Raw genomic sequence first — 19,251 nt, 5'->3', positions numbered from 1 at the left:
ACAAAAAACTAGCTGGGCGAGGTGGCGGGCGCCTGTAGTCCCAGCTACTCGGGAGGCTGAGGCAGGAGAATGGCGTAAACCCGGGAGGCGGAGCTTGCAGTGAGCCGAGATTGCACCACTGCACTCCAGCCTGGGCGACAGAGCGAGACTCTGTCTCAAAAAAAAAAAAAAAAGAAATGGACTTTCTTTAAAGGCATTTTTTCAGAAGTGGCAATTGTATGGAAAAGTTGATCAATTAAATAATCAACAGACTGTGAGCTCATCTGGAGTAGGGGCATTCTTATATTCACCTATGGGTGCAGATTCCTCAGCATGTGCTGACTTTCCTGTACATACTAATTCACATAATTGGTTTTTTGTTTTTAAAATAAGACTGTGGTCTTGCTGTGTTACCTAAGCTGGTCTGGAACTCTAGGGCTCACGCAGTCTTCCCACCTCAGCTTCCTGAGCACTGCAGGCATGTGCTACCCTGCCCAGATACTCCTGTTGGGTTCTTTGGTAAAGTGATGGAAGGATATGACTGCTAAGCTTACCTCAGTGTTTTGAAATAATGTAGTAGTATACCAAGAATGATTTTCAAGAACTGAATTAGCCCATTATAATTAACATAAATGAGAACTAAGACACCACTGACTTTTGTTTCTAATTTGCCATTCTTACTGTTCTAGCTTGTCCTTAAGGCCTCTGTGCATTTTAACAAATGGTTTCTTTTGCAGTTGGAGTTCTCTCCACAGACACTGTGTTGCTACGGCAAACAGTTGTGCACAATACCTCGTGATGCCACTTATTACAGTTACCAGAACAGGTAAGCTTGGCCAGGTGTGGGCTATGGTCCATGTGTCCACTTGTCCAGGGAGTGCATGCGGATGGGCCAGCACACATACAGTCATGGTTCATGTGTATTTTGCTTGAAGACAGCTGTATAGCACAAGTTCTGTTTTTTGCCTTCTGCCTTTGTTTGCAGAATTATAAAATTTTCTATCAGAGTAGCCTTGCATCAGTTACCAGGGTTCCTCCCAAAACCTTGAGAAGTTAAGCAACTTTGTGAGTTGTTGGCATAGATGGGCCTATATGCCAGGCCCCACTTCTCTTTCTACTGTGTTTTTAGTGATCACCACAGCCTGAGGCAAAACTGAGAAGATTCTTAAACTTTGAAACTCGCTAGACAGCGTTTTGGAAATGTTTCCTTTTTATATGAGGCCTATCCCTAAGTAGTTGTTCTTAGAATACATGAAAACAGGATTCTGGAGTCTTTTCTTTGCCTCATTAAGCAAATTAAAAGGAAAACCTCACATAGGTTTGTACCTTACTTTTCTCAATACAGCCTTGTATGTGACAGAGGATGATTTGAGTCTAATAAACGAGGCACCTCCCTTATTTTCTCCTGCCCAATCAATGGCTGTAATTACATAAATCGCATTCACTAATCTATCTTAACCACAATTTGTCTGCTGTTATCAGTGATCACCTACAAATACAGCTTGCATTGGGTATTTATATGGGGCTCTGATACAATAATAAGGCAGGATGGTATTAATACCCTTTATTTGTTTTTGTTTTGAGACGGAGTCTTGCTCTATCACCCAGGATGGAGTGCAGTGGCACTGTCTCAGCTCACTGCAAGCTCTGCCTCCCGGGTTGATGCCATTCTCCTGTCTCAGCCTCATGGGTAGCTGGGACTACAGGCGCCCGCCACTACACCCGGCTAATTTTTTTTTTTTTTTTAGTCGAGACGGGGTTTTACCGTGTTAGCCAGGATGGTCTCGATCTCCTGACCTCATGATCCACCCGCCTTGGCCTCCCAAAGTGCTGGGATTACAGGTGTGAGCCACCGTGCCCAGTCTACCCTTTATTTGTTAATACCAAATCCATGGTGTTCATTTTTGCTGAACTTGTGTGCTGCAGATGCATTTCTAGCTTTGAAAAGTCACTTAAACTTTTTCTTTTATTTACAAAAAGTTAGGTGTGCTTCTAATGCTTTGATTTTGCAGTGAGTAAAATTCTAGCTTTTTATTCATTTGAAACCTAGAAAAGGTGGGACTCAAGTTGTTTATAAGTATCTTATGTTTAAAAAAGCAAGTAACTTGACAGGAAACTTTTCTCATGTTTACTACAACAGTAGTCTAAAGTGTTTATCTTTGCACCAAGCCATCTTTAATCAGGTACCTGCACACATCACTTCCTTTTGAAATGTGTCACTTGATGGCTGTAGTCAGTATTTAACTACTTGTGCAGGCTTTTCAGTAAAAAATTTTTTTCTTTGTTTATTGAGACAGGGTCTCACTCTGTCACCCAGGCTGGAGTGCAGTGGCGCAATCTCAGCTCACTGTAACCTCCGTCTCCTGGGTTCAAGCGATTCTTCTGCCTCAGCCTTCCAAATAGTTGGGATTACAGATGTGTGCCACCATGCCTGGCTAATTTTTGTATTTTTAGTAGAGACAGGGTTTCACCATGTTGGCCAGGCTGGTCTCGAACTCCTGACCTCAGGTGATCCACCCTCTCGGCCTTCCAAAGTGCTAGGATTACAGGCATGAGCCACTGTGCCTGGCAATGGTTGTTTTAGATTATTGTTTTCTGCAGTTGTATCTATAGTGGGCTTTTGGGGTCGGGGGCAGGGGCTGTGGTTTTTTGTTTTGTAAGTGGGAAGAGGTGTGATGTCTATACTTAGGTAATGAGTAGCAGTTCTTCTCTCCCTGGTATATTTATCCTTCTTCCTCCTTTTGATTATTTACATCACATAGCGTTAATTGCTGAAATGAAAGGATATGGGTCTGTGTAATTGAAACTTTTGCTTTTATTTGCAGTAATCATTTGCTACTTGTGATCCCATTTGAGATATTTAATGCTAATCTGTGCTTTGCCTTGGCTTTCTGCTTTGTGTTGTTCTGTCTTGCTTTTATGTTTTTTGTTGTCTTGCAATCCCTCATTTCTTCGTTTGTTTTGTGTTTTTTTTTTTCTCCCTCATGCTTGTCGTTGTCTGCACTTGGCTTTGATTGCAAAAAAACCAAAAAAAACCAAAAAAACAAAAAAAAAAACAAAACCCAAACTGTGGGGCCCATATATCTGCATCATTGAATGTCCTTGTCGCCGTTGATGACCTGCTCTCTGCTCCCGTCCCCCTCCTTGGCCTGCTGTGATTGGTGGCTTCGTTGCTTGGCTTGGGCTGTGTTGTGTGAACGGAACAGTTCACCCCAGTATGGCCTTCTTGCCGACAGGTATCATTTCTGTGAGAAGTGTTTCAATGAGATCCAAGGGGAGAGCGTTTCTTTGGGGGATGACCCTTCCCAGCCTCAAACGTAAGTAACTGCATTATTTTGAAAAGTGCTAATTAGTTTGTTGTCTGGTGATTATGCATAGGCTTATTTCCAAATGAACTTAAGCTATGCTGTTGAATATGGTAGCCATTAGCCACATGTTGCTATTTAAATGCAAATTAATTTAAATAAAAATTGTTTATCACATGGACTACTCACATTTCAAGTGTTCAGTAGCTATAGCTGTGTCTGGTGGCTGCCATATTGGTCAGCACAGATAGAGAACATATCCATCATAGTATAAAGCTTTATGGAGACATCACTGAACTAGGGAATATGTCAGCGGTAGGCAGTCATCTTAGTTCTAGTAAAAGTGTTCTGTATAGGAAGCAATCAGCTTATCTTCGAAAAATTGGAAGGTTAGTACAAGAAAATATCATTATTAACTGTTCTGAGTTTGAGGGTAATTGAACTGATAACCACCTTATGCCCTTCTCTTGTAGGTTAACAGAAGATCCAAGTCACTGTTATAGTGAATAATAGACTTTAACAACATGCAGGGGTTTAAGAGATTTGCTTGTGCTTTGCAATCTCACAAGCTCTTACCACTTAGTAAATGGCCAAGAAAAAAATTTCAAACAGATAGTCTAATAGTTTTAGAATTCATACTGGGACTATTTAAGAAGGAAAAATTGTTTAGTGTAAATTTAATATTATTGCAGGTTCTTTCTTCTGTTTAGGACATTGCACAAACATATGGAATTGTCTTGTTCCTAGTAAAAATGGGGCTTCTGAGAAAAGCTGGTTAATTTTTCTAAATTGGGTTGTAATGATAGCAGTGTCTGGGTGCTAGCTAGGAGAGTAGTTACTAGGAGGCTTTGATCCTTGAAACATTTTGACACTTGGTTAAGCCAGGAAGGTTAGCTCTAGGGTAAGTTTCCTTGATGCCAGAAGAGATGTAAGCCTTGCCATTGAACTCTCTCAGGTGGCTTACCAAATACTCTAAACTTTAAGGCAGTACATCTCTAACTTTGAAAAGTGTAGGAACAGGACCCTTCCCAATTCTGCAGGCCTATGGTGGACCCAAGTGTCTGTTTCTAACTCCCAGATTGTTGCGGTGCTGCTGGTCTTCAGATTGCACTTGGAGTAGCAAGACAGGCCATTCAGGAAAATGCTATTAACAGAGACGAATGAATCTCTAGACCATAACTAGTATAAGACACAGTTTTCAGTGTGGACATGTCCTCATTTTTGTAAGGAAGTATAACGGAAGTCCAAGTTGGGCCCCCTAATGTGAATTCTAGTTGGAGAATGGTAAGACTGTTAGCTTTTGTATGTAGTGAGGCTATGAGCAGTGTGTTAATGCAGGGTTTCAGGATGGGAAGCCATGTGAAATTTTAAAATGTTAAATATGGGATTTTTGTACTTCAAAATTACCCCAAAACATGCATTCTTAATGTTGAAATTTTATATTGATGTAAAAAGTTGTTTGTGAAAAAAGACTTTTTATTTAAGTAGTGATTTACTTCCCAGTATACACACCATCTTTTGTAATTCAGTCTAGGAACATTAAACTGTAAAAAGATATAAATACCTAACACCAAGGGTAGTAATAGACAAGATTTTAAAAGGAAAAGAAGGAATCGTATTTCTAGTTCTTCCTGGGTTCTCAATTTCTGATAAGAGGAAATTTATTTACTATGAAGTCCTATAGAACATTCCTTTACATAAACATGCATTTTGTGTGAGCCAGAAATGCAGCTATTTAAATATGTATTCTTTAAAAACCTGAATCTGTTTATACTTTGAAGTTTGTTACTTTGGTTAGAATACAGTCAGATTGCTCATCTCTATCTCTTTTTCTCATTGTGTCCCTTTTCTCTCCTTAGTACAATAAATAAAGAACAATTTTCCAAAAGAAAAAATGACACACTGGATCCTGAACTGTAAGTACGATCCCCTTGAATAGTCAGTACGCTTTGACTTTTCTTTTTCCCTTTTATTCTCTTGGTTTGCATGACCAATCAGATGATCCTATATTTTTGGGCTAAATCTACATAACATACATCTAATGGATAGTAAAACTATGGAAAACATTGAAGTACTAAGGAAGATTATTTCTTAATGTTAATTTTAATGTTCTTGATGTTGAATGCGAAACATTAAAGATCTAAACTTCTAGTTTGCAGTGAGGCCTTTTAGAGCATGGAGGACTGAAATGTGTGTTTTCTAGATGTTCCTAAAATGGATGGGATGGTATTTTGATTTATTTGGAATTTTCAGCACCAGTAATCTCTTGGCTGCGCACAGTGGCCCCCATCTGTAATCCCAGCACTTTGAGAGGCCAAGGCAGGCAGATCACCCGAGGTCAGGAGTTCGAGACCAGCCTGGCCAACATGGCAAAACCCTGTCTCTACTAAAAATACATAAATTAGCTGTGCGTGGTGGTGCGTGCCTGTAATCCCAGCTACTCGGTGGGGCTGAGGCAGGAGAATCGCTGAATCCTGGGAGGCAGGGGTTGAAGTGAGCCAAGATCCACTGCACTCCAGCCTGGGTGACAGAGAGAGATTCCATCTAAAAAAAAAAAAATTAGCCAGGCACGATGGTGTGTGCCTGTCCTAGCCAGGTAGCTGAGAAGCCAAGGCAGGAAAGTGGCTTGAGCCCAGGAGTTCAAGGTTACAGTGAGCTGTGATCGTGCCACCCACTGCAGCCTGTGCAACAGAGACCGTATCTCTAAAGAAACAGAAACTTTATTTAAACTATTTTGGTTATTTGGTCATGACCTTGGCTGTCTTTGTCAGAAGTCATGGGAAATACTGGAAGTTTTCATTTGGTTAAGGTTTGGGGTTAATGTTGGAACTGGCTCTGCTCTTCCAGGTTTGTTGAATGTACAGAGTGCGGAAGAAAGATGCATCAGATTTGTGTCCTTCACCATGAGATCATCTGGCCCGCTGGGTAAGGCTTACATTGTTACTTTCTCTGGAATTTTTCGTTATCATGAATATTAACAAGTTTTTTTATTCTATGCAATGACTGTATTATATCTTCAAAGTCACTATCTTTAAATTGTTTTCTTTGGCCTCGATAATTAACAGTTCACTTTTTAAAAATTAAGTAACCTAGTATCCAAAAATAGATTTTTATCTTATTTTTATGCATTCTTTTTAGCCATATAAATATATTCTGCTGGATTTTTTAAATTATATTGTAGTTATTACACATCCAAAGTAAATGCTTTTGGCCAGGCAAGCTGGCTTACGCCTGTAATCCCAGCACTTTGGGAGGCTGAGGTGGGTGGATCACCTGAGGTCGGGGGTTCCAGACCAGCCTGACCAATATGGCAGAACCTCGTCTCTACTGAAAATAGAAAAATTAGCCTGGCGTGGTGGTGCACGCCTGTAATCCAGCTACTCGGGAGGGAGGCAGAGGCAAGAGAATCACTTGAACCTGGGAGTGGGAGGTTGCAGTGAGCTGAGATCACGCCACTGCATTCCAGCCTGGGTGACAGAGTGAGACTCTGTCTCGAAGCAAAAAGTAAATGCTTTTATTCAGGCATCTAGAAACTAGGATCATGCTGCTAATGGCATACCAAGTGGTCTGGCCCTGGTAAGTGTCACCTTTTGGTTAGGGCAGGGACAGCAAGTTATAAGGCTGTAGTCATAGTGTAATTGCCTAGTAAAAGGGAGGGGCTATCGCTCTGTACAAGAGGAACTAATCCCAGCCATGTTCCAAAGGAAGTGGGTATATGGGACATCCAGTGCCTCTCATTAGGATGGGATCTCCATGTCTTCTGCTCTGTTCTTGGACTGATTGTTGTTCCTGATTTGGAGGTTACAAGAAAGGGCAGGCTAATTGACAAATTCCACTTTTCTTTTTTTCACTGTTATTTTCACATAGAAAATAACACTAAGGAAAATAGGTGATGATTTAGTGGATACTTTATCTTCAGCATGACTTGTCTTTTAAGTGTGCGTTTTTAGTGCTTTCCTTACAGACTTTGTAAGAATGATTAAGAGACTTCTCGTGGTTCTTCCAATTTAGGATCAGTCAGCTGAATGAAAATAATCTGTTATTACTGTGTTAAGCTTCCTTTTTCTTAAAAGTAATTTATGTTCATTATAAAATTTGAATAGTATGACAATTTATGAAGTAAAAAGTGACAGTCTTAGCTTCTTTCTTCCCACCCAGATTCCTCGCCACAGGAATAACACTCTTTTGTACATAGAATCATACATTTTCTTTTCTTTTTTTGAGATGGAGTTTCACTCTTGTTGCCCAGGCTGGAGTGCAATGGTGCAATCTGGGCTCACCACAACCTCCGCCTCCCAGGTTCAAGCAGTTCTCCTGCCTCAACCTCCCTAGTACCTGGGATTACAGGCATGTGCCACCACGCCTGACCCAGCTAATTTTGTATTTTTAGTAGAGACGAGGTTTCTCCATGTTGGTCAGGCTGGTCTCGAACTCCTGACCTCAGGTGATCCGCCTGCCTTGGCCTCCCAAAGTGCTGAGATTACAAGCATGAGCCACTGCACCCGGCACATTTTCTTGATTTATGTGTATTTAATTTTTGTATCTTGTTATAGGTCATAGACTTTTTTTTTTTTTTTTTTGAGTATCACTTTCATCGCCCAGGCTGGAGTGCAGTGGTGCGATCTCAGCTCACTGCAACCTCCGCCTCCTGGGTTCAAGCAGTTCTCCTGCTTCAGCCTCCCAAGTAGCTGGGATTACAGGCACGTACCACCATGCCCGACTAATTCTTGTATTTTTATTAGAGACGGGTTTTCATTATGTTGTCGGGGTGGTCAACTCCTGGCCTCAAATGATCCACCCACCTCGGCCTCCCAAAGTACTGGGATTACAGGCATGAGGCACCACACCCAGCTGGTCATAGACACTTACGTATATCTGTTGCATTTTTAATGGATGCATAGTATTCTGTAATATACTATAATCCATTTATTTACTTGGTTGGTGAACAAGTTTATACAAGAAACTCTACTTAGCGACACATATCATGTGCATCTGCAGTAACTGAAACTATTGGTTCTACTCTCAAAATGTACATTCCAACTAGTAGCATATAGGGAATGTCACCACTTAGGTTTTGCCAGTGTGGTTGGGGAAAAAAAATCCTACCTTGATTTGTGATCCTTGATCATCTTTTCATGTGTAAGCCAATTTATATGCCCTTCATGTCTGTTGCTTGTTTTTCAGTTATCTTTTTTGTTCTTACTGGTTTCTAAAAGCTCTTTGTATATTAGTTTTATTAACTCTTCGCTAGAAGTTTAGAAATACTTCCGCTAGATTTGAATTTTAACTTTTTGTTAATATAAATTTAATGGTTTCTTTAAGTTGTGTAAGCAAAGTTTTGGTTTACATTTAGATTCGTCTGTGATGGCTGTTTAAAGAAAAGTGCACGAACTAGGAAAGAAAATAAGTTTTCTGCTAAAAGTAAGTTTTATTCTTAAAGGTAAATTTTGGCAAAACTTACCTGAAGCCTAGATAAGAAACCATTCAAAGTGAATTACTTTGTTTTTAATCACAGTGGTAATCAGAGTGAAAATAAAATAATTCTATAATCTCTTTATGAGTTGATCTGCAATATGCTTTTTGGTGTGAAATCTATTAGACCAAAGAAAAATTTCCAAGGAACGGATTTGTGGAATGCACAAAATATGTGTTTTTCCTGTTCTTATATTTTTCCCTATTTGAGGCATTTCATAAAGGAGGAATAAGGCGTGGAAATGATTGGCCAGAATTGCCATCCCTCTGTTTGTTTGTTTATTATTTTTTATTTTATTTTTTGAGAGTCTCGCTCTGTCACTCAGGCTGCAGTGCAGTGGCACGATCTCAACTTACTGCAACCTTCACCTCCCAGGTTCATGTGATTCTTCTGTCTCAGCCTCCAGTATAGCTGGGACTACAGGCATGTGCCTCCACACCCAGCTAATTTTTGTATTTTTAGTAGAGATGGAGTTTTGCCATGTTGGCCAGGCTGATCTCAAACTCCTGATCACAGGTGATCCACCCACCTTGGTCTCCCAAAGTACTGGGATTATAGGTGTGAGCCACCATACCCAGCCCCTCAGTTCACACCATTTATATGGGCTGCCTTTTGGCCGTATGTGATTCTTTTCTGTTGTGCCAGGAGGATGTCAAAAATTTTATCATATAAGTAATTAACACTAATAATCTAAATGTAGCATTTGATTTAGTTTTGGTGTGTTTTACTGATCTACAGATTACTTTGATTCTTGTAAGGTTTCTCAAAATGCCCAGTCTTTGTTACTTTAAAATAGTACTGCAATCTAGGTGAAGTACATAGAGATGTTCATTATATTTTTTTTTATATATATATATATATATGGTTGGTTGCATTTTGTTTTTGTTTTTTGGAAACAAGGTTTCACTGTGTTGTCCAGGCTGATCTTGAACTCCTGGATTCAAGCAGTCCTCCCACCTCAGCCTCCCAAAGTGCAGGGATTAGGATTATAGGTGTGAGCCTTGTCTCCTGGCCATTGTTCTATTTGTTTGTTTTTGTTTTTTGGGTTTTTTTTTTTTTTTGAGACAGAGTCTCACTCTGACACCCATAGTGGCACAATCTCGGCTCACCGCAACCTCCGCCTCCCGAGTTCCAGCGATTCTCCTGCCTCAGCCTCCTGAGTAGCTGGGATTACAGGCGTGTGCCACCATGCCCAGCTAATTCTTGTATTTTTAGTAGAGACGGGGTTTCAGCATGCTGGCCAGGCCGGTCTCGAACTTCTGACCTCAGGTGATCTGCCCGCCTCAGCCTCCCAAAGTGCTGGGATTACAGGCGTGAGCCACTGCAACCAGCCCCTGTTCTGTATTTTTATAAACTCTTCCAAAATTGGAAATTTTTCAAAATGACAAGTTGGGGAAAATGACATTTAGAAATTATTGAGTACTGTGTCTGCTTTAACAGCACATATATTAAAATTAGAATGATACAGAGAAGATTAGCATGTTCCCTGCACTAATACGACATGCAAATCTGCAAAGTAGTGAATACTTAAATATGCTGTGATTTTTTAAAATTTCACCAAGTTACCCTGTTTGTATTGAAAAAAGTACAAATGAGATTTAAGGTTGAACCTTAAGACTAACAATAGTAAATCTGCACCTCAGTAACTTTTAACTTTTACATTCCTAGGGTTGCCATCTACCAGACTTGGCACCTTTCTAGAGAATCGTGTGAATGACTTTCTGAGGCGACAGAATCACCCTGAGTCAGGAGAGGTCACTGTTAGAGTAGTTCATGCTTCTGACAAAACCGTGGAAGTAAAACCAGGCATGAAAGCAAGGTATCTAGTCATTTCACTTTTCTTCTCTCATGGATCCAAAATTGCTCATACGTGGTTACCATTGGTGATTGCAATCTGAATGAATTTATGTTGTGGTCCTCCCACTATCTCAATCGTATAGGTTTGTGGACAGTGGAGAGATGGCAGAATCCTTTCCATACCGAACCAAAGCCCTCTTTGCCTTTGAAGAAATTGATGGCGTTGACCTGTGCTTCTTTGGCATGCATGTTCAAGAGTATGGCTCTGACTGCCCTCCACCCAACCAGAGGTATGACTGGCTCACAGTGGCTAGCTCCGGATTTGTGTGGGAGTTCCAAATTATAATAGGCAGAAGAGTATAACAGGCAAGAAAATGTTGAGTGTGCTTGGTTTGGAAATGCAGAATCTCAAGTGTACAATAATTGTAAAGTGAAACAGATTAAAAAACAAACCCCCAAACAAAATAACTGCTTGATTCTGCTCTTCTGTGGCCATAATAATAAAGGATATGAATAGCAACCTGAAATGGGAATTTGGAAACAAACGTACTACTCTTCAGAAAATGAGCTTAAATCTGGATAATGTATAGGAATCACCAAATACTGATGGATGTGTATGTGCCAGGCACTGCTAGTTACTTCAAATAGAAGGAAACCACAGGCTTGCTGAACTTTCCTGAAGGGTTCACAGTGGAGTCGCCCACCTGCCTGTGATGAGTTTCACAAATAACGACGTGAGCAAAGAGCCTGGGAGAGTGAGAGAGAGTTATTAGGCACATGGAGTAAATAACTCAGTAGACTTGACTTTTCTTTTTTTCTCTTCATTTTGTATAGGAGAGTATACATATCTTACCTCGATAGTGTTCATTTCTTCCGTCCTAAATGCTTGAGGACTGCAGTCTATCATGAAATCCTGATTGGATATTTAGAATATGTCAAGAAATTAGGGTAAGCATATTTTGATAAATTTTTTTTTATTAGGGCATTCTGGTGAGATACAGGTTAAATTTGCAAATATGTAACTCTGCCTTTTTTTCCTCATTTTAGTTCTTACCTAACAAGTCTCTCAACTTTGTTAGAGCCCCTTTGAAGTTAATGTTGTCAGTAGGAGAGAAATGGATATGTTGACTCTATCACCAATCCAACATCAGTTTTGTTTTGTTCAGCTGAGCTATTGGGTCCAGTTTGCTTTGAAGTTTGATTTGTGCCTCTCATTTGAGGGCAGAATTTTAACTGCATTTGATCCTTTTATAACCTGGGTATCAAGACCAGAAACAGCTCTGGAAATACTTCTTACCTTTAGAGTATGTATGTCATTGGAAACATTCATTCCCTCATCTTGAAGACTGTTTCTCTGAATAGTGTGCCTTTTAATTTAGCTCTCTTGTTAAACGGGTCCATTTTCCTTCACAACGTAATCTTCATTTGGTCTTAACATGCAAACTTAGGGTTTTTGGATCCAGGGCTAAGTCATCTGCTTTCTGACTGAGATTCACAACATCCCGCCATAGCCTCCAAAAATAGAGGCAGTATGAGATCCATTGTTTAAATTACTGTGAGTTATGCCTAATTTTGGTCTCACAATGTTAATCTCATGCTGGGTTATACACTGTGTTATCTTGGGAAAAATTATTGGTATCTATATCAACTCCACTTTGTGGTTTAAAGTGTAGCCCTTCTAGAATAGATGATCTTTTTTCCTTAATGTTCTCTTTGTATTGCTAGTTACACAACAGGGCATATTTGGGCATGTCCACCAAGTGAGGGAGATGATTATATCTTCCATTGCCATCCTCCTGACCAGAAGATACCCAAGCCCAAGCGACTGCAGGAATGGTACAAAAAAATGCTTGACAAGGCTGTATCAGAGCGTATTGTCCATGACTACAAGGTCAGTTGGGACATGGGGGCCAGGTGCTGACGGTAGATCTGGAAATACACTAATGTTGCTGCTCTGTATTCTGTCATTTAACTTTTTTTTTTTTTAAACAAGTCTTATTTGTTCTACCTCTTGCATGTAATTCCTAAAAATGCTAATTTGATTGCTTTTATTTTGTATATTCAAAATTTTCTAATGTAAGAAAAACCAGGTTTTGAAGAGTGGTAGATCAAGAAGATCAAGAGATCCCTGTTTTAAACATGTAACCAAAATTTTATTTTATTTTTTTTTTAGGGGGGTAGAGTTGGGGTATTGCCATGCTGCCCAGGCTGGACTTGAACTCTTGGCCTCAAGCAGTCCAAAGTGCTGGGATTACAGGCATGAGCCACTGTGCCTGGCCTTAAAATAGCTCTTTTTGTTTTGTTTTTGTTTTTTTGTTTGGTTTGGGTTGGTTAGGGTTTTAGGGGTGGGGATGTTTTGTTTTCAGACAGGGTCACTCTCTGTCACCCAAGCTCTAGGGTACAGTGGCATGATATCTGCTCACTGCAACCTGTGCCTCCCAGGCTCAAGCCATCCTCCCACCTCAGCTTCCTGAGTTGCTGGGACTACAGGTGCACACCACCATACCTGGCTAATTTTTGTATATTTTTTGTAGAGACAGGATTTCACTATGTTGCCCAGGCTGGTCTCAAACTCCTGAGCTCAAGTGATCCACCCATCTCAGCCTCCCAAAGTGCTGGGATTACAGGCATGAGCCACCTCACCCAGCCAAAAATATGTTTTTGTTTTTGTTTTGGGGACAGTTTCACTCTTGTTGCTCAGGCTGGAGTGCAATGGTACGATCTAGGCTCACTGCAATCTCTTATTTCCCAGGTTCAAGCGATTGTCCTACCTCAGCCTCCCGAGTAGCTGGAATTACAGGCATGCACCACTACACTGGGCTAATTTTTTGTATTTTTAGTGGAGATGGGGTTTCTCCATGTTGGTCAGGCTGGTCTCGAACTCCCAACCTCTGGTGATCTACGTGCCTCAGCCTCCCAAAGTGCTGGGATTACAGGTGTGAGCTACTGCACCTGGCCAAAAATATATTCTTACTTAATATTATTTTAAACATTCATGAATATAGGCTGTCTCATGATACAGACTTGTCTTCCTCAATTTAGTAGTTCAACTAAATAAAGAAGTTTTCCTAAGCTGCCCAGCGAATCATTCTGCAGCAGATACTGTTTCCAGTATTTGTAGTTTTGGGCATTTTGAACAAAGCTATCAATAAAAGCTGCTGAAATTCCAAAGATGGGTGTGAGGAGGGCATGCTTCACACCACATACTCTGTGGTAAGGGCCATGGCTTGCATGATGGTGCTACCACCCTGACATCGATCCTCGAAGGATAATTGCCACTTGATTATATAAAGGCAGATAAGCTCCCTGCTTTTGTGGGTAGAAGAAATAGAAAACCAGAAATACTGACTTTAGGCCAGGCCTTTTCACTGTTTTTCTAAATAGCTCCCTGGTTTATGGCTTAGGTATATAGTGTCTGCCAGCTTTCAAGACATTTTAAGCTTTCATGTTTCTTGTCAGCCATGATTCTTTATAATCAATGCTTTAAAAGAACATAGGAATTCCTATTTGTACATGCTTGTTTTCACAGGATATTTTTAAACAAGCTACTGAAGATAGATTAACAAGTGCAAAGGAATTGCCTTACTTCGAGGGTGATTTCTGGCCCAATGTTCTGGAAGAAAGCATTAAGGAACTGGAACAGGAGGAAGAAGAGAGAAAACGAGAAGAAAACACCAGCAATGAAAGCACAGATGTAAGGGCATTGAGTTTCCTTTGAAACTTCTATAATATTTAATCCAGAAGTGCATTTAAACTTTCAATTGGGTTTTAAACCTCTCAGGTGTGAAAGAGCTCTTTAAGTTGGGCAAGAAATGTTGGCTTAGAAAGGTTACTAGGGTTCCGTTTCAGTGGTATTAAACTTCCAAAGCATCAGACCCCATTTTAAAATGGTATCTCAGACTATGAGTAATGTGAAATGATAAAAGAAACTGAAGGAAATCCTGAAAAACTGGTAACTTATGTGGAAGGACTAGGTTATGAATATTATAGGCCTTGTGTGTCACATATCTCTGGCATATTTTCTCTCTTCTAAAACCACACACGCTCTTTTTAAATGTAAAAACCATTCTTAGCTATGCAAAACAGGCCTGAGCCAGAATTTACCTGTTATTACGGCTTAGTAACCTCACCAGTTACTTCCCTATAGCATATCTAGAATTACCTCCATTGAATTTAACTTACAAAAGGCTCCCTTAAATAGTCTGTTAACAAACTCTTACAGCCTTATCGTTTTGTATTTGTGGGCTCATACATTTTAGAATGTGGGTGGAAGGAGATAAAACCAAGGTCTTCTGGCTCCCCATTTTGATACACTCTGCACTACCCCAAAGTGCCAACCCTTCCTTGTTCCCTAACTCCAATCTGGGATACATTCAATCTACAGGGTCTGTACATTCTGTGGCCTCTTCTAGGCAGAAAGCTAAAGGGCTGCCATTGCCTTAATGAAGGATCACTGGGAGAAAATTAGTTCAAATAACAAAGGAGAAGGAATAAGTGAAGAGAACAGCTAGTAAAATAAGATACAAGCGTAAGATTATGATACCTAGTTTCAAAGAATGGAGATATTCAATAGTGTTATTCCCAGATTACTTAACAAAAACCTTATTTTCTTGTCTCCTTTGTGCTACTCTGCAGGTGACCAAGGGAGACAGTAAAAATGCTAAAAAGAAGAATAATAAGAAAACCAGCAAAAATAAGAGCAGCCTAAGTAGGGGCAACAAGAAGAAACCTGGGATGCCCAATGTATCTAACGACCTCTCACAGAAACTATATGCCACCATGGAGAAGCATAAAGAGGTAAGATGCAGCCACCCACACAGTTGGGGGAAAACAGCAAGATTTCTGGCCAGGCGTGGTAGATCACCTGAGGTCACGAGTTCAAGACCAGCCTGACCAACGTGGTGAAACCCTGTCTCTACTAAAAATACAAAAATTAGCCAGGTGTGGTGACAGGCGCCAGTAATCCCAGCTACTCGGGAGGCAGAGGCAGGAGAATTGCTTGAACCCAGGAGGCGGAGGTTGCAGTGAGCCGAGATCGTGCCATTGCACTCCAGCCTGGGCAACGAGAGCGAAACTCTGTCTCCAAAAAGAAAAAAAATGAATAAAATCACTGTTCGCTGGGCATGGTGGCTCATGCCTGTAATCCCAGCACTTTGGAGGTTACCTCACTTAGGTAATGATTATTAACAATAGTTACTAGCTATTTCAAGCAGTAAGTAATGCCACAGAATCCTAGGCAGTTGGGAAAAGCCCTTAGAATATATTGTAATAGGTTTGACTTAAATTGTGGACACATTCAATTTAGGTTGTAAATGTAGGTATTGGCCTGGTTGTAGGGTGGCAGAAGCAGCGAACATTGCTGGCCAGAGACACTGTGAGTGTGGCTGCCAGTGTGCACAGATGTTGAATAATCTGTTATCAATACAGCAGTTTCTCACAAGTTCCTAATTTCTTAAGGTGATGTTTTACATTTTGTTACTTTAATAGGCATTTATAGTTATATACTAATTAATGTCAAATACATAATAATACCAGCTTTTTATACCTTTTACACTAATGGTTATGAGAATTGATGGTTGTTAACGAGTTCTTTTCAAACTTCAGTGAACCAGAATTTTATTGCTCTGTCTACAAGGACTAAGATTTTTTATCCATTCCACTCCCTTTCAAACCTGTAGGAAAAGTTACACAGGAAAGTTGCACAGGGGACCTTCATGAGTCCAGGCCAGTTGTTTTTCATACTGTCTCCATATTTGGATTTGTCTGGTTTGTTGTAATTAGTTTGAGGTTAAACCATGGATTGCATCTTAAAGTAGACTGCCTTGGGGCAAAATGTCCACTGTGTGTGGTGCTCTACCTGACCTAGACCATTCTTACTCTGAAGGAGTTATTGAATGAGGGAGAAAAAATCACAGGATGTGCATTTCAGTTCTATTTATAGACAGTCTCAAGAGACCAAAAAGGTAAAGCAGGAAAAGGAGAGCAGGAGGAGTATGGTAAAACTAACTCAGCATGGCCGGGCGCGGTGGCTCAAGCCTGTAGTTCCAGCACTTTGGGAGGCCGAGACCATCCTGGCTAACACGGTGAAACCCCGTCTCTACTAAAAAAGTACAAAAAAAAAAAAAAAAAAAGAAAAAAAACTAGCCAGGCTCGGTGGCGGGCGCCTGTAGTCCCAGCTACTCAGGAGGCTGAGGCAGGAGAATGGCGTAAACCCAGGAGGCGGAGCTTGCAGTGAGCCGAGATCCGGCCACTGCACTCCAGCCTGGGTGACAGAGACTCTGTCTCAAAAAAAAAAAACAAAAAAAAAACAAAATGAAACAGCATTCGCCAGTCTCATTGGTGCTTAGCCTGCTTTACCTGCTCACACCTGTAATCCCAGCACTCTGGGAGGCTGAGGCAGGCAGATCACTTGAGCTCAGGAGTTTGAGACTAGCCTGGGTAACATGGTAAAACCTCGTCTCTACAAAAAATGCAGAAATTAGCCAGGTGTGGTGGTGTGGGCCTGTGGTCTCAGCTATTCAGGAAGCCAAGGTGGGATAATTGCTTGAGCCCAGGAGGCAGAGGTTGTAGTGAGCCAAGAGCACACCACTGCACTCCAGTCTGGGTGAGAGGCTGAGGCCCTGTCTCAAAAAAAGAGATTGTGTGTTTTGCAGGTCTTCTTTGTGATCCGCCTCATTGCTGGCCCTACTGCCAACTCCCTGCCTCCCATTGTTGATCCTGACCCTCTCATCCCCTGTGATCTGATGGATGGTCGGGATGCGTTTCTCACGCTGGCAAGAGACAAGCACCTGGAGTTCTCTTCACTCCGAAGAGCCCAGTGGTCCACCATGTGCATGCTGGTGGAGCTGCACACGCAGAGCCAGGACCGCTTTGTCTACACCTGCAATGAATGCAAGCACCATGTGGAGACACGCTGGCACTGTACTGTCTGTGAGGTAGGCACTGGGTTGTGGGAACAAGGAGGTGAGCTCTGCAGGGTTGTTCTGAGGGGCCATGCAGCCTCGTGTTGTATATAGGCCTGTGGGATGGCAGGGGCCTGGCCTTGTGTTTGCGAGGCAGAGCTGAAGAGGCTAGTTTTTGTTCTACGAAAGGGGCTTTTCCAGCCCAGAGAGTATCCAAAATACTTTTGAATGATTTAAATCTTGGAGAGTTTACCTGCACTTCCTGTTTTTTCTCTAGGATTATGACTTGTGTATCACCTGCTATAACACTAAAAACCATGACCACAAAATGGAGAAATTAGGTCTTGGCTTAGATGATGAGAGCAACAACCAGCAGGCTGCAGCCACCCAGAGCCCAGGCGATTCTCGCCGCCTGAGTATCCAGCGCTGCATCCAGTCTCTGGTCCATGCTTGCCAGTGTCGGAATGCCAATTGCTCCCTGCCATCCTGCCAGAAGATGAAGCGGGTTGTGCAGCATACCAAGGGTTGCAAACGGAAAACCAATGGCGGGTGCCCCATCTGCAAGCAGCTCATCGCCCTCTGCTGCTACCATGCCAAGCACTGCCAGGAGAACAAATGCCCAGTGCCGTTCTGCCTAAACATCAAGCAGAAGCTCCGGCAGCAGCAGCTGCAGCACCGACTACAACAGGCCCAAATGCTTCGCAGGAGGATGGCCAGCATGCAGCGGACTGGTGTGGTCGGGCAGCAACAGGGCCTCCCTTCCCCTACTCCTGCCACTCCAACGACACCAACTGGCCAACAGCCAACCACCCCACAGACGCCCCAGCCCACCTCTCAGCCTCAGCCTACCCCTCCCAATAGTATGCCACCCTACTTGCCCAGGACTCAAGCTGCTGGCCCTGTGTCCCAGGGTAAGGCAGCAGGCCAGGTGACCCCTCCAACCCCTCCTCAGACTGCTCAGCCAACCCTTCCAGGGCCCCCACCTGCAGCAGTGGAAATGGCAATGCAGATTCAGAGAGCAGCAGAGACGCAGCGCCAGATGGCCCACGTGCAAATTTTTCAAAGGCCAATCCAACATCAGATGCCCCCGATGACTCCCATGGCCCCCATGGGTATGAACCCACCTCCCATGACCAGAGGTCCCAGTGGGCATTTGGAGCCAGGGATGGGACCGACGGGGATGCAGCAACAGCCACCCTGGGGCCAAGGAGGATTGCCTCAGCCCCAGCAACTACAGTCTGGGATGCCAAGGCCAGCCATGATGTCAGTGGCCCAGCATGGTCAACCCTTGAACATGGCTCCACAACCAGGATTGGGCCAGATAGGTGTGAGCCCACTCAAACCAGGCACTGTGTCTCAACAAGCCTTACAAAACCTTTTGCGGACTCTCAGGTCTCCCAGCTCTCCCCTACAGCAGCAACAGGTGCTTAGTATTCTTCACGCCAACCCCCAGCTGTTGGCTGCATTCATCAAGCAGCGGGCTGCCAAGTATGCCAACTCTAATCCACAACCCATCCCTGGGCAGCCTGGCATGCCCCAGGGGCAACCAGGGCTGCAGCCACCTACCATGCCAGGTCAGCAGGGGGTCCACTCCAATCCAGCCATGCAGAACATGAATCCAATGCAGGCGGGTGTCCAGAGGGCTGGCCTGCCCCAGCAGCAACCCCAGCAGCAACTCCAGCCTCCCATGGGAGGGATGAGCCCCCAGGCTCAGCAGATGAACATGAACCACAACACCATGCCTTCACAATTCCGAGACATCTTGAGACGACAACAGATGATGCAACAGCAGCAG

At 42.4% G+C, this 19,251-nt stretch overlaps 1 protein-coding gene across 2 annotated transcripts in view; it reads left to right on the top strand.

Moving 5' to 3' along the window:
* The window catches only part of EP300 (E1A binding protein p300), a 97,069-nt gene that overhangs the window by 74,023 nt on the left and 3,795 nt on the right, over positions 1-19,251 (top strand). Inside the window, exons 19-31 of one of the 2 annotated variants that reach the window (XM_011978788.1) lie at positions 717-805; positions 3,216-3,296; positions 5,144-5,200; positions 6,132-6,209; positions 8,638-8,705; positions 10,426-10,576; positions 10,698-10,844; positions 11,389-11,502; positions 12,280-12,445; positions 14,084-14,248; positions 15,190-15,351; positions 17,208-17,489; positions 17,734-19,164. In XM_011978788.1, the coding sequence (XP_011834178.1) occupies positions 717-805; positions 3,216-3,296; positions 5,144-5,200; positions 6,132-6,209; positions 8,638-8,705; positions 10,426-10,576; positions 10,698-10,844; positions 11,389-11,502; positions 12,280-12,445; positions 14,084-14,248; positions 15,190-15,351; positions 17,208-17,489; positions 17,734-19,164 (2,991 nt within the window). Of the gene's footprint in view, positions 1-716; positions 806-3,215; positions 3,297-5,143; positions 5,201-6,131; positions 6,210-8,637; positions 8,706-10,425; positions 10,577-10,697; positions 10,845-11,388; positions 11,503-12,279; positions 12,446-14,083; positions 14,249-15,189; positions 15,352-17,207; positions 17,490-17,733; positions 19,199-19,251 lie in introns of both variants that reach the window. The other variant, XM_011978789.1, reaches the window with a different exon arrangement.

This window comes from Mandrillus leucophaeus, unplaced genomic scaffold, assembly GCF_000951045.1.
Source record: "Mandrillus leucophaeus isolate KB7577 unplaced genomic scaffold, Mleu.le_1.0 Scaffold2, whole genome shotgun sequence".
Taxonomy (NCBI): domain Eukaryota; kingdom Metazoa; phylum Chordata; class Mammalia; order Primates; family Cercopithecidae; genus Mandrillus; species Mandrillus leucophaeus.
Note: the sequence above shows the minus strand (reverse complement) of the source record. Positions and strands in the feature narration are given on the sequence as shown.